Genomic DNA, 14308 nt, shown 5'->3' with positions numbered 1-14308 from the left:
ATACAGCGTGATCATTACAATTAGAAACACTATATTCTATCAGCAGATTTATCAATTCCTCAAAATTTTAAACTTTCTGATCATTTAAGTTTCCGCTGACGTTGATAAATCATACAATGTTGTGTTAAATTTTCGGTATGCTTCCTCAACAACCATCTATTTTGACTTTGTAATACTGAAAATTCTTTTTATAAATGTTTATGTCAATTTCTTTTTAGTTTTGATTTATAACCGTAATTATTTGACAGAGTATTTTCTCTCATGAGACGTGAAATATACTTCATGGTAAGAAAATATGAATATGTATAGTTCTAAATAAATTAATTATCTTAAATGAATAAATATTGATACATATTATACTTACGTACGAATTTGGAGATTATAAATATTGTTACATGAATAAATATTGATAAATTAATTTTTCTAAAATAGAATATTGAGAAATTTATTTTAAAAACGAATGTTTATTTTTTGAGATAAATTTTTTTAAATGGGCAATTGAAATTAATTTTAAGTACATAGTAAGTAAAAAATAAATAAAATAAAGAGTTATATTATATTTATTATTTACTATTTTTTATTTTTTACTCTTTAGATATTCAAATATTAAATAAAAAGTTACAATAATAAGTAAATAAAAAATTTAATTAAAAATACTACAAAGTATTTTAATAAAGATTCTATTAGAATTATATCTAAATGATTAATTTACTAAATTAAAAGTAATGTATTTCAGTTATATTAATTAATTAATTATTATAAATAAAAGTAAAATTCTTTAATGGACTAATTAAAGTACTACACAAAACTAATTATTTCAGTTATATTAATTAACTAAATATCAAATTAAAATTAGACAAATTTAAACATAATTAAAATTTTAATTACGAAAATTAACAATTAAAATAATTATTTAATTGAAAATATGCAATAAAAATAAATTAGCTAAAAAAATTATTAAAATAAAAATTTTAAATTAATATTATTTTATTATATTCAAATTATAACTCGTATATAAGAAGAGAGAAAATCTTTTTCGTTAAAACCAGGGAAAAAAAAAAACCAGTTGCAGCGTTGCCGGCGAGTCGCCGACAAGAACCCTACCGGACGCCAACTCGTTCACGCGCAGCGGCGCTAAGGTCATGCAATTTCCGATCAACTTTTTGTTGTCTTTGCGTTTCCTAATATCTTCTTCGTCCTTACAATAACCACTTCTCTTTCAGAGAGAGAGAGATGGCGGCACTCGGGCAGCTTAACATAGAGGAGTCGCCGCCGACATGGGGTTCTCGCAGTGTTGACTGCTTCGAGAAATTGGAGCAGATTGGAGAAGGAACTTACGGGTGAGTGCTTTTCTTTTTTTCTTTTTTTGCCTTTCACTCATATATTTCTCCTTTCAATTTGTTTCTGAAAATTTTTGTTTTCTTCTTCCTGTTGGATTGACTTGATAGGTAATCGGTGAAAACTTAAAATCTTACTTGTTCCTTTTTTCCTCTGTATGGTTATAAAATTACGTGCGGCTATTTGCTTTATTTTTCCCCTGGTTGGTTATCATATCTAAAATCTGAAAAATACTAAATAAAATCAAAAGGATGCAACCTGTATATAAAACTATTTATGAGTATGACAATATCAATCAGGTTTAAGCCCTCACAAGTGTAAAGAAGGTGACAAACTTTCACAGAAAACAAGGTATGAAACCATGTTTAATTCTATATGAAAGCTCCCCTATATGATCCGTAAGTTGCCAAGGGGAATAAGGACTGAGTGCTTATTATAACGTTTATCCGTCTAATGTCTCTTGATGCCCATGTTTATCCCTGGAATGTCTTTCCATGCCATATCGCCTTCCTGACTGAAAACCTACTTCACCCCAGTAGACTATAAGCCAAGGACCAAAGCTGTCAGGACAAAAGACGCATAAGAGGAGATGTTTGACAGCCTTTGTAGCTTTCTTTCATGGATGTCACTCGTTTACTTCTAATCAGATTATCTAAAGTTAAAATACAACCACTTGGTGCTTTCAAAGTAGAAAGCACGACCCTTGGTGGTGCTTTGATCTTCCAAATCAGATTCTATAGGAATTATTTGTTAGTTCTTCCACTGTTTGTCAAATAGGAGTAATATGACTTTTTCGAGAGGATCCCTCTCGAATTAAGCTTCCAGAGCGGCTCCTCCAAGACTGCAGACAAGGTCCCATGTAGTGACAAATATTGGATTAGATTTAGATATCTATATCCTCGCAATCATTAAGATTTCTTAACAAGCCCGTGCTCATGCTCCAATACCTATAGAGTTAGAAAAAGATTCTACTACCATTACGTCAGGGCTTTGGATCTGGTCGCAGAACCTGTTAGTGTGAAATCCTGAAGCAAGTAAGCTGCTTGCTTTTCGGTTTTCCGGCCTTGCTAGCCTATTGTGACAAGTTGCTTGCTTTATGGTTTTTCGGCCTTGTCGGCCTACTCGTCGAAGAAAACTTCCAATCTTTTAGAAAGAAACACTTGGGTTAATAGTTCATGATTTTATTCATGATAATAGATGTATTTTTAGGGAAGCTAATTGAATTAGATGCCTAGTACTATTTTAGGAATCATATTCCGAGTTTTATTCCAAATCTCAATCTTAATCTAATTATAGTTTTAGGAATCATAGTCCTATTTTTATTCCAATTAAATTTAAATCTAAATACTTAATAGAAATCCTTAAATAACTGTAACTCGTACTTAATAGAAATCTTTAAATAATTCCGTCTCTTATTAGTTTCCTAAAGAAACTAACTTCTTAGCCAACTATAGACTTAAAACTTTTTCCATTTGCTGCTTCCATGGTTGCCACGTGCTGCTTTTTCTGTATTGTAACATTTCTCCCCTTCTTGAATTGAAGCTTGTCTGCAAGCACCAAAGGGTCTGTTGCTTCCTTCTCATCTCTTCTCTCATCGTTCTCACACTCTAAATGAAATAGCTTTCTACATATCCCCTAGGATAAATGGTTTATCACAGTTGAAATAGAAACCCTTCTTCCTCCTATTTCCATCTCCTCCCTACTCAATTTCTTGGTAGACTGCGGCAGGTTAGATGCTCGCTGGTTGCCGCTTTCCTGGTTTCCTTTGGTCAGCTCTCCTCTCATAGAGCCTTTGCAAACTCATAACTGTAGTGATGTTGGGTGGTTGGTGTAGCTCAACTTCAATAACGACATATTCTTAGAGGTTACTGATTTAGAACGCTCAGGGGTGAGGGCTGATGCACGCGTGGAAAGTTGCTCGAAATGCTGCTGATACTATATATGCTTGTTGACATTTATTTTTTGAAGATAGCTTTTTAACATTTATATTTAACCATTTCTTCCGTAGTTATGTGTTTTTGAACTATATCCTTATTTCAAACTTAATAAGTGCTGGAAAAATATGTGTGAATCACGCAGTTTTGCTGAGCTCTTAAGATCTCGTCATGCTGAACATGTTGATTACAGAACCAAGGTCAACCTAGAAAAATATGTGTGGATCACAAAAAATTGAATCATTCTAGGTACCATGAAGAATAGAAACTGACTTCTGTTGGGTTTAATATCCATATTAGCAAACGTAGTATATATGATGTTCGCCAATGTGGTTTTGTTGAAAGCTTGAGCTGTTTAAGTATAGAGATCAAGACAAGGTTTTTAGAACAATTCTCATGATAACAACTTTCTTACCTTATCTTCCATAATGAACTAAGATTTGGAAAAATTGGAGAATGCCTCTATTGTTCCTTCAGTTTAACCACTCAGTTTTGCTTAACTACAACTAAGAAAGACTTATGAATTTGACCATCTTTGAATGATGGCTTATTCTCTTTCTTAAGATACCACATGTCTAAAATTTTTCTATTAGAGGACAATAAAATGCAAATTTGGCGAACATGACCAAGAACAAGAAGAGCATGTAAAAATGCTTACTACTTGTTTTGAATAGTGGAAACCAGTTTGGAAAATAGGTCAACTGGTTTGGTCAAATTTGGTTTTAAAAGTAACAATTCTGATACACCCACTTGTGCATTGGTTTTGCGTGATCTCATGCGCCAGCTTTCAGTCACCTGGCACTATTGGGGTTTTAGTTGTTTACTCATTCGGTGGTGGGGGTTGTAGGTTGATGATTGCTGGAAGGTTTGTTGTTGTGATCTTTGGCGACTTGGTGATGCAATGACCTTCAAGCTCTTTTCGATCAATGATGCATTTTAAGGAGAAGTTTTGTGTTAGTATAATACTTTCGATCAATGACCCCTTTGGTGCTTTGTTAATATATCTATACTTTTATTTCAAAAAAAAAGGAGAACTTTTGTGTTAGGGCTTTGGGTTTTGGCTAGTTGGGGTTTTCTGAGTTCCGTGATGGTGGCTGTGGCGATCACCTTTTGCTGGTGGTCATGATCTAGGATGGCATCTGGTAGACTAGATTAGGGTTCGCAATTTTCGATAAATTTTTTTCCAGATGGTTTGGTGTTGTTTGAATGCAAGGTTTTTGGCTGTTTAGTATAAGGTTTTTTTAGCTCTAATATCATTGATGTTGGACATATTAAGATTACTTACTCTAGTATTTGAGATAAAATCTAGATATCAGACCTAAGGTTTTAAGACATCAAACAAGTTTTAAATATCACAGTAAAGATTTTATTGTATAACAAAACCATCAAATTGAGAAACTCCCAAAATAGTGTATTGAATAACTAAACATCATCTCCAAAAGTGAAATTAAAATGACCTTTATAATGTTCTCTAAGTATCCGTTCTGAAATAGAATTAGGCTAAGAAATATTAATAATAATTGGGTTAGAAAATGCTACTGCTGATAAAAATAAGAAAACTAAATACTAAAGAGAATTATAGTCCAAACAAACTCAATAGCAATCCTAAAATTATCGAAATTATAACGTTAGATTCCTAAATAGTATAATAATTTTATATGTAAAAGAATTATTATTTTTAATCTTTTTAGGCAATTTAAATTTAGTTAACTCTGCATCACCATCTTTCCTAGAACATCAATCTCTCTAGAAATCTCAATTACTGGAATTTTGCCGAGTTTTTGGAGCTGATGGCACTTCTTTCAAAGTGTTAGGTTGTTACCTCTTTGGATGATTCTCCTTTCTAGCCCCTTGCTAAGGATGATAAGTTCTCTATGAAGTGTATGACAACTTATGCTCCATAATATTTTATATGAAGAACTACTGACAAAGCTAAGTTATTAACTTATGTTCCATGGCATATCTTCTGCATTGCTATATTAATTGTATTATTTAGGTATCATGTTTTGATATTCTGCCACATATTTGTTTGATGTTCTGTTGGGCAGCTTACTGCTACCACTCAGTTATAACAGATTTACATATTTTGTTGTTTTTCTTTTACTTGTTTAGTTTTCAGTTTATTAGGTTTTAATAATGTTCTAACTGCTAGTAAGTTCATTGATTATAGAAACAGTTTTTCTTTTTTTTGAAATACAAAAAATAAAAACTTAAAGAAAACTAAGATCCTTTTTTTTTAATATGATTATAGAAGCAGTTATTTTTAGTTATCGGAAGACTAAGATCCTTTCTGCAGAAAGGAAGAGAAGCAAAGAAGAATTTAAAGAAAAAGCTTCTTGAGCATTTTCTTATCTTGAAAATTTATGGGTTCTCTGTTAACAAGCTCATACAAGGTCCTATAACGAGATTCTAGGTGGGGACCGACATGAAGTTGTTGCATTTAAATTCCCTTAGAAGCAAACATGGAATAGCAAAGGTTTCAATTGCTTTCTTTTGGGGGTCTGGAAAGCAGCCTGGCGAAGGATCCTCACCATTGACAACTAGAGGAAGAGAGGAAAACATTAGTCAGTGGATTCCCTATGTGCTCTAATAAGCAAGAATCCCCTAATCATCTTCTCCTGTGATGGTCAAAGGCTAGAAGATTGTGGAATTCAGCTTTATGCCTTCTGAACTTGAATTGGATGACGGCTGGGTTGATTTTCAGGAAATTTTTGCTTGGTCAGGTATAAAGCTAGTAAATAGAGGAAAAAGAACCTCTCAAACTTATTCTTATGTCTATCTTGTCGGTCATATTGGGAGAAAGAAACAAGGCTATTTTTTTAGGGCTATTGCCTCTTCTTCCGATAGGATTAGAGACTATTGGTTCCAGTTCCTGAATGTTTTGTTGACACGGCAAAGTATGGTACAATGGATAAAGGCTTCTATCCTAGATGGGTAACTAGACCACATGGCGCAAGGGTATGAAAAAAAAATGTATTGGACAGGATAGTTTTTAGAAATCTATTAGGTGGAAAGTTGGCAATGTAGAGAAAACAAGTTTTTGAATGGATCTGTGGCTCAGGGAGGAAGCGCTTAAAGAGAAATTTTCATAGATCTTTGCAATTGCAAGTTACAACGATATATCAGTTAATGAATCATTTAGAGAATTAGGGGGTGGAAGAAAGTGGCACATGGAAGTTTTAAGGAATCTTAACGATTGAGAAACAAATCATTATGAATCTCTCTTGAGCTCATTGTCTTCCGTATCGTTGAACGTGAGCAATGACCAACTGATTTAGACCCATAATCCAAATGGAACTCTTTTCGGTGTGGCCATTTTATAAATATTTGATCAAGAGTGACTCAGGGGAGAACAGGTTCGATTTCCGGGAAATATGGGGAGTGAATGCTCCTCCAAGAATCTTTTCTTCACTTGGGAAGCAGGACGTGAAGTGATTTTGACCATCAACACGTTGATGAAAGGGAAAAGATTTTAGTGAAAGGGTGCTACCTTTGTAAGAGGGCAGAAGAGATTTGCGGTCATATATGGCGTATGGGTTGTTGGAAATTAGTTGGGTAATGGCGGATAATATTAGGGAGGAGTTATGGACTTGGAAGGGTGTTAGTGGTAAGAAAAAACATTTAGGATTGATTTCTCTTACTATTTTTTGTGGTGTGGAAAGAAAGGAATAGAAGCACTTTTTGAATGGATGGAAGAGGATGTTGATAAGTTTAAAGCTAGGTGGTATCAGACCTTGAGCTTTTTGGCTATGGGTAATTCTTTGTATTCCATGGAGGGTTTAGGTTACCTTGTAGATTATATGATTGATGTGTAAGCATCTTTAATATGAGTCTGCACCCCCTTTGTGCTTGTAATTAATGAATACTTGTTATACTTTTTATTTCACAAGAAAAAAAATTGTTGACAGAGCCTTCCGTCCTTCATAATGTGGATTTGGTGAATCTTATTGGCAGTTTGATGTTTGTTATGTAAATATTTGGTTCTTGGATTGCATGCACTTGGCGCCTCGTAATGATGTTTCATTTTTATCTCAAGAAAAAGTTTGCATACATTGTGAATTCTTCCTCTATATCTTCATTCAACCCCCTAGTTGCAATCTCTATATGTACATACCTGTTTTTTCTTCTAAAAAAAGCCATTGAAACTGGAAATAAATTAATAACCAAGAAGACATGGCTTAGTGATGGACTGAAGTGGCTAGTTGGTTTTCCTAGACTGTCTGAAGTTATGGACAACAATTGCTGTGCTTTTGAGAGAAAAATTTAAAGACGTCAAAATTTCAATGTTACTTTTTTGTCTGAAGATTTTCTATGTTGAGTGAGTTTGTTCTGCTTTCTTTTTACTGTGGTCAAGATTTCTTTGAGATTTCTGTGAGATGAGATGAGCTTGTTGCCTGAATAGTTACTATGTGGTTACATGTTTTGCAGTCAAGTTTACATGGCGAGAGAAATCAAAACTGGGGAAATTGTCGCTCTGAAAAAGATACGCATGGACAATGAAAGAGAGGGGGTTCGTACTTTTCTTTATTATGTCGTTTCAATTTGGCATATAATTCCTTACATTTTAATTCACATGTTTGATATGTTTTTAATTTCTTTATGCAGTTTCCTATAACTGCCATCCGAGAGATTAAAATTCTTAAGAAGCTTAATCATGAAAATGTTATAAAGCTGAAAGAAATTGTGACTTCTCCAGGTACTCAGTTTCCTGGTTCATGATTCAGTCATCTCTGTGTCTGTATGTTGTGTGCAAATAGTATTGGATTGATAGCTTCTTTGCCTGATAAATTTCTTCTCTGCCTTGAAGGTCGGGAGAGGGATGATCAAGGGAGGCAAGGTGGGCTAAATTACTGCATTTAACCTTATTCAATTAATTCTTCGTATATTTTTTGGCTTCATATAACCTTACATATGATCCTAGAAGTGTCCAGGTTAACCTATTTTAAGTATATATTTCTGGATTTACAGATGGTAATAAGTACAAAGGTGGCATATACATGGTCTTTGAGTACATGGACCATGATTTGACTGGCCTTTCTGATCGTCCTGGACTGAGATTTACAGTTCCACAGATCAAGGTATCATATTTCTGGTGGTGTTTTTTTAGTCTATCTCGACTATCTAATACATCATACTGACAGTATTCTTTTTAACAGTGTTACATGAAGCAGCTGCTAACTGGGCTCCATTATTGTCATCTCCATCAAGTACTTCACCGAGACATTAAAGGTGATTGTCAAATTATGATTTTAAGTTAGATGAGATTTTCAACTTCGTTATTCTTAACCCTCGCTTTCACTTTCATGCAGGTTCTAATCTTCTGATAGATAATGAGGGAAATTTGAAGCTAGCAGATTTTGGGCTTGCAAGGTTATTTTCTCATGATCATACAGGGAATCTTACAAACCGTGTTATTACTTTGTGGTATAGGTATGTCTTATTTATGTGTTATTAGTCTGTAAATTCCTATTTTAGCTGGTTGAGACTGATGTGTTCATCAGGCCCCCAGAGTTGCTGCTTGGAGCCACAAAATATGGTCCAGCTGTCGATATGTGGTCTGTTGGTTGTATCTTTGCTGAGCTTTTGAATGGAAAACCAATCTTGCCTGGCAAAAACGAGGTTAGAGGCATGCCCTAGATTTGTTATTTTTGTGGACAAGCTATATGATGATGATAGATTAGTATACAATTGTCCTTTATGATTTGCATTTTTTGGGACCATGATTTTTATACTGAGATGATCATAATATTTTGCTAAAATCCTTATACAAGCAAAAAATTGGTGCAAAATTATTTAAACGCTAGATGCTTGAATTGGATATCATAGTTATTCCTTGATGCTTGGCTTTTTGTTTCCAATCAGAGCAGAATAGGTAGTATTATTTGCTTTAAGGTTTACTTGTACAAACAGCCACGCATATAAACATTTTTTTTAAATAATAAAGTAAAAATGTATCATTAAATATAGGCACCAAGATGGTGCAAACCTATGTACAAAGTTATTTACAAATCAGTAAAGATATTAACTACTTCTCCTAAATCTTCCATCTAGTACAATAGTTGACCCATAACCAAAAAACTAAGGGTTTGAAACCGTCTCTCTTGGATTTTGTCAATAACATCACCTACCCCTTCAATACTCTTGTATTTCTTTCTTTCCATAAAAACTAAAATATTGCTGGTAGAATAAGCCCCAGACATTTTTTCTTCTATATTAATCCCTTCCAAGCCCATAGTTTATCCTTTACTGTACCATCCATCATCCAATTAACACCGAACAAACCATAAGCCATAGACCACAAACTGTACGCAATGAGGCACCAAAGTAGTAAGTGGTCACATGTCTCCTCCGCCTTCTTATACAAGCAGTATCAATTCATCATAGTCTTGCCCCTCCTTTTTAACTTGTCAATAGTCAAAAAGCACTTTCTACTTTTATCCCATGGAAAGAAAGCTATCTTGGAGGGTGCCTTCATCTTCCATATCTATCTATAAGGGAACCTGTTTTCCATGGGCTCTTTCTTAGCTAGATATTTGTAGAAAGACATGCACATATAACCATAAATATTATTGTTGGAAGGTTTTGGCTTTCAATAGGATTTACGGTATTTATAGTGTGAGCAGGTAAAAGTACTTTGGAAATGATTTTTAGTAAAAGCAACTATCGTGAAACCTAGGGATCAATTGGGCACGTGTTTTTAATTACAAATTAACTTTTACTAAAAGTATTCTTAAAATAACTTTCACTTGAATCATTCAGTGGATGGCTTGGGAAAAATGTGTTTATAATCACATGAATTCCTGGCCTTTGAAATCTGGAAATCAAAGGTGCCCCCTAGAATCGCCTTTTTCGCTTGGGAGGCTAGTCGGAAAGTAACTTGACAATTGATAAGCTGATGTTAAGATACCACACTATAGTCAACAGGTATTACTTATGCATGAATGCCGCGGAATCTTGCAACCACATTTTTTACGGTGTCCTGCAGCTTATAAGCTATTGTGCATGATTTATGGTCTTTTGGGAATTAATTGGACTATGGTGGGTTCGGTAAAAGAGGAGATACGGGCATGGGAAGGATTTTGTAAAAAGAGAGTTTGTAAAGATGATTTCATTGACCATTTTTTGGGTCCTATAGAAAGAAAAAAATGATAGGGTTTTTGAGAATAAAGAGGGAGAAAATAATAAGTTAAAAGATAGGTGGTTTCATTTTTTTTGGTTTATTTTGTTAGTGCATGACATTGTTAGGGATGAGAATTTTGGGAATATCATTGACACTCTAACATGATTATAAATTTGCTGTACATGAGTGGTACTCCCTTTGGTATCTTGTTAATACATACTTCGTACTTTTTATTTCAAAAAAAAAAATAATTACAATATTTAGAATTTTTAAGGTGAAAAAAGAAATGTCATGTAGGACAATGAGTTCTGACTATTTCGTGTTTCCTTTGGGCATGTCTTGCGTTGAAGTGCGCAAGTTTTGAAAATGTTACTTGTCTCACAATTTAGTCTTCTGCACTAAGTATGCTTATTTTATTCTTGATACCAACACAATTACCCGTGTTAACTACTTGTGTAATTGGGATTAGATTAAGTACTTTCAAGCTTAATTTTTCTTGATACTACTTATATTTCTAACTTGGTCTGAAGATGGGACTTTGTTTAGAAAGTATACTGAACTTTTATAAACAACCACTGATTCAGACTAACATACAGTTTTTTGAGGGAAAGGCAGTTTTGACAAGCATTTGTAGGAAGCAAATTCTTAAGAACATTGGAAATCTCAGAAACTATTGTCAACTTGAATATATGGTGCTAGCCAATAAATTTTGTCCCATTTAATATTTTTTGAACATGAAGCAGAATGATCAAGTTCGATATGGTACATCTTTTTTTTCAATTGTTTTGGGGATTGATTGTAATATACATCTCTTACTTCTTGTAGCCTGAACAATTGAACAAGATATTTGAGCTTTGCGGGTCACCTGATGAAAATAATTGGCCAGGGGTTTCTAAGATTCCTTGGTATGCTAACTTCAAGCCATCAAGGCCCATGAAGAGACGTGTTAGGGAGGTTTTCAGACAGTAAGTAAAGAAAGATGTAGCTTTCCCAGTTGGCATTATTTGAAACTATGGCTCTCCATCCTGTTTCAACAGATTCAGTTTTGATATTTTTGGTTTTACTCGTAGTTTTGACCGCCATGCCCTTGATTTATTGGAGAGAATGCTGACACTTGATCCATCCCAGGTATCACCTTCAATATTTGAATATCTGTACTCCTTTACATAGTGGACATTTATGAGCTGTTTTCTTTTTTCTTTTTTAAATGCTTATGAACATATGGAGTTTAGGAGCTGAAAAAACAAGCTCAGTGTGTTTGGTTAATTGTGTTTCTACTTTTTAGTAAGCTTATCATAAGTTGGTAAGTTTGATAAAAATCTTTCTAAGTTGGAAAGTTGGTAAATGACTGAAAGCAACATGGGGACAAAAAGTTCATTATTTTCTCTGTTTATAAACCCCCCGGGAACAAGTTTAGATGTGTTTGATTAGGTGAATTTTTGCTTATAAATTTCATGTTATGGTCAAATATTTGAAAATACAATCTCCCTAAGTTGAAAAGTTGGAAAAAAATGTTTAACAATTCAAAAGGGAAATTTTGGCCAAAACACGAGGTGATAGTTTTTCTTCCTCAATTATGGTTTTCATGGTTCATAAGCCCATATATATTTGCTCATGTATGCGGTTTTTTTTCAGTCAAAACAGGCGTATCAAGAACTCCTTATAGTCTTTTATTTCCTTAAATTGTTAACTTCCAGTAGTTTGATCTTTTTGCAATAGGTGTCAAATAGGAAGCCAATTACATAGTGCCTATTTAACTCTTCTACGTTGAATTATAAGCTAGTTTTTGAGAGGTATAGTAAATTAGGTAGACATGGCATGTTTTTTTGGCATAGTACTCCTAAATTAATTAAACAAAAAACTAACCCCAAGCTAATATGAGGGGGCTTATTATTTTTGCCTTAAAACCAAAGAGTAATTCAGAAAAGAAAAAAAAGGAAAATTCAAATCTAAAAGGGCTGTAACACATAAGGGAGAACAAGCCGGATGTGAAATACTGACACAAACTTTTTAAATTTCCAATATTTTATGGAATTTGTATAAAAAATATAGCATGATGTGTCTTAAGTGTTTCTGAAAAATCAGGGGTTTGTCTCCTTGGAGTAACAAGTTTAGGTAATGTCATTTGTATTAGTTGCTACTTGAGAGTGGAAGTCAATTCTTTAGGAGTAGCTATAAAGCGGCTTTCTGTCATCTATAGTTTTTCTTTGATAATGCACTAATTATGAGGCTTCTGCAATCTATTACTAATGCAATGAAAGTAGAGCAGTGTGCTCACTGGCCTTCACGTGTCAATAGTGATAATAAGATGGCATATTTGAGCATTCTCAAGCTATAGGAATGTGATTTAGACCTGAAACTTGCTTGGTTCTGATTCTTTTTAATTGGAGACTAACAATTGTGTTTTTTAAAAAAAAAAAAAATCTATAGAGGATATCTGCAAAAGATGCACTTGATGCTGAATATTTCTGGGCTGACCCTTTACCTTGCGATCCCAAGAGGTAATTTCCATGTCTCTGATTAGATCATACACTTGATCCATTGTCTTGAGTTTATTGTTCGTCTTCAAGATAAGGAAAAAGGCTGGTGCTAAACTTGCAATATCCAGTGGAGAAACTAAAATATGTTATGCTATGTGGCGGACAAGTTTTCGTTTCTTATATTCATGTCTACATACATCTTTTCCTATCCCAAAATTTAACTGATGTTTGCTTTCTCCATATGGTTGCATTGACAGCTTGCCCAAATATGAATCGTCACATGAGTTCCAGACGAAGAAAAAGAGGCAGCAACAGCGACAAAACGAAGAAGCAGCAAAGAGACAGAAGATGCAGCATCCACAGCAGCATAGTCGGCTGCCTCCCATTCAACATACCGGGCAATCTCATTCCCAACACTGGTCAGGGCCAAACCATCCTATGAACAATGCACCAGCTCCAGTGTCTGCTGGAACTAACCACCACTATTATGGAAAGCCTCGTGGTCCACCCGGAGGTCAAAATAGGTACCCTCCAAGTGGAAGCAGTGCGGGATACAGCCAGGGTCGCGGAGGCCAAGTTGGAGGTTACAGCAGCGGACCATATCCACCACAAGGACGAGCTCCTCCTTACACCGGAAGTGGTATGCCTGCTTCTGGTCCTAGAGGACCCAGTAGCGGTTACGGAGTTGGCCCTCCGAACTATTCCCAAAGCGGCCAATATGGAGGATCTGCTGGCAGCAGAGGTTCCAACCCAGCCGGTGGCAATCGAAATCAACAGTATGGTTGGCAGCAGTGAGTCTGAATCTATTTTCACCTAGTAGAAGTCAAGCTAAACAGAGAGACACTAGCCCGGTATCTGTCTTTGGAGCTTTTGAGATGGTCGGTCGAAACTCAGATCTGCCAAGGAATCTCGGGGGCACCGGTAAAGTTTTTTTTTTAAGTGCTCGATTTTTGTAGCTTCTGACTTCCCTTAATTGCGTTCTGTTCGAGAGGAAATTCTCATTTAGAGGGTTTTTAACTTAACCTAAATTTTCGTCAAGAGTGCTTCTAAGCTCTCAAAGAACTAAATGGAAACCAATATGAGACCCCAAGTATTTTTTACAGTCGTTTCAATTTATATATATATATATATAGTTCTAGTTGTATTGATTTACCATTCTTTTAGTGGATTATTATATCAAACTATGAACATTCTCTTCTAACTACGTTTATAATAGATTACCCTACTGTACCATTCTTACCTTTCAGAAAATATTCATATGCTGCAAATACATGACTTAATTTCAAGAAGAAAAAAAATTAAAAGTTGATTCTGAGCTTTTTGAAAGTTTATTATATATTGTTAATATAACTCTTTCTGATTGTCTGAGTTTCATAAAAAAAAAGTTTAGTATTAATAAATAAATTCAAATTAAATTTTTAATAATATTTATTTAA

General features: G+C 34.4%; 1 protein-coding gene across 1 annotated transcript; it reads left to right on the top strand.

Annotated features, from left to right (window-relative positions):
• The first annotated feature begins 1015 nt into the window (after positions 1 to 1015).
• LOC110806436 (cyclin-dependent kinase C-1) lies at positions 1016 to 14020 on the top strand. Its single transcript, XM_088216808.1, has 13 exons — positions 1016 to 1139; positions 1224 to 1340; positions 7701 to 7782; positions 7878 to 7968; positions 8080 to 8109; positions 8241 to 8350; positions 8429 to 8501; positions 8582 to 8702; positions 8774 to 8891; positions 11218 to 11357; positions 11463 to 11520; positions 12823 to 12893; positions 13130 to 14020. The coding sequence occupies exons 2-13, from the start codon at positions 1234 to 1236 to the stop codon at positions 13665 to 13667; spliced, it is 1539 nt and encodes a 512-aa protein (XP_088072934.1). The 5' UTR covers positions 1016 to 1139; positions 1224 to 1233; the 3' UTR covers positions 13668 to 14020.
• Positions 14021 to 14308: the final 288 nt, after the last annotated feature.

Source organism: Carica papaya, chromosome 3 (genome assembly GCF_054855325.1).
Source record: "Carica papaya isolate Zhongbai chromosome 3, ASM5485532v1, whole genome shotgun sequence".
NCBI lineage: Eukaryota > Viridiplantae > Streptophyta > Magnoliopsida > Brassicales > Caricaceae > Carica > Carica papaya.
Note: the sequence above shows the minus strand (reverse complement) of the source record. Positions and strands in the feature narration are given on the sequence as shown.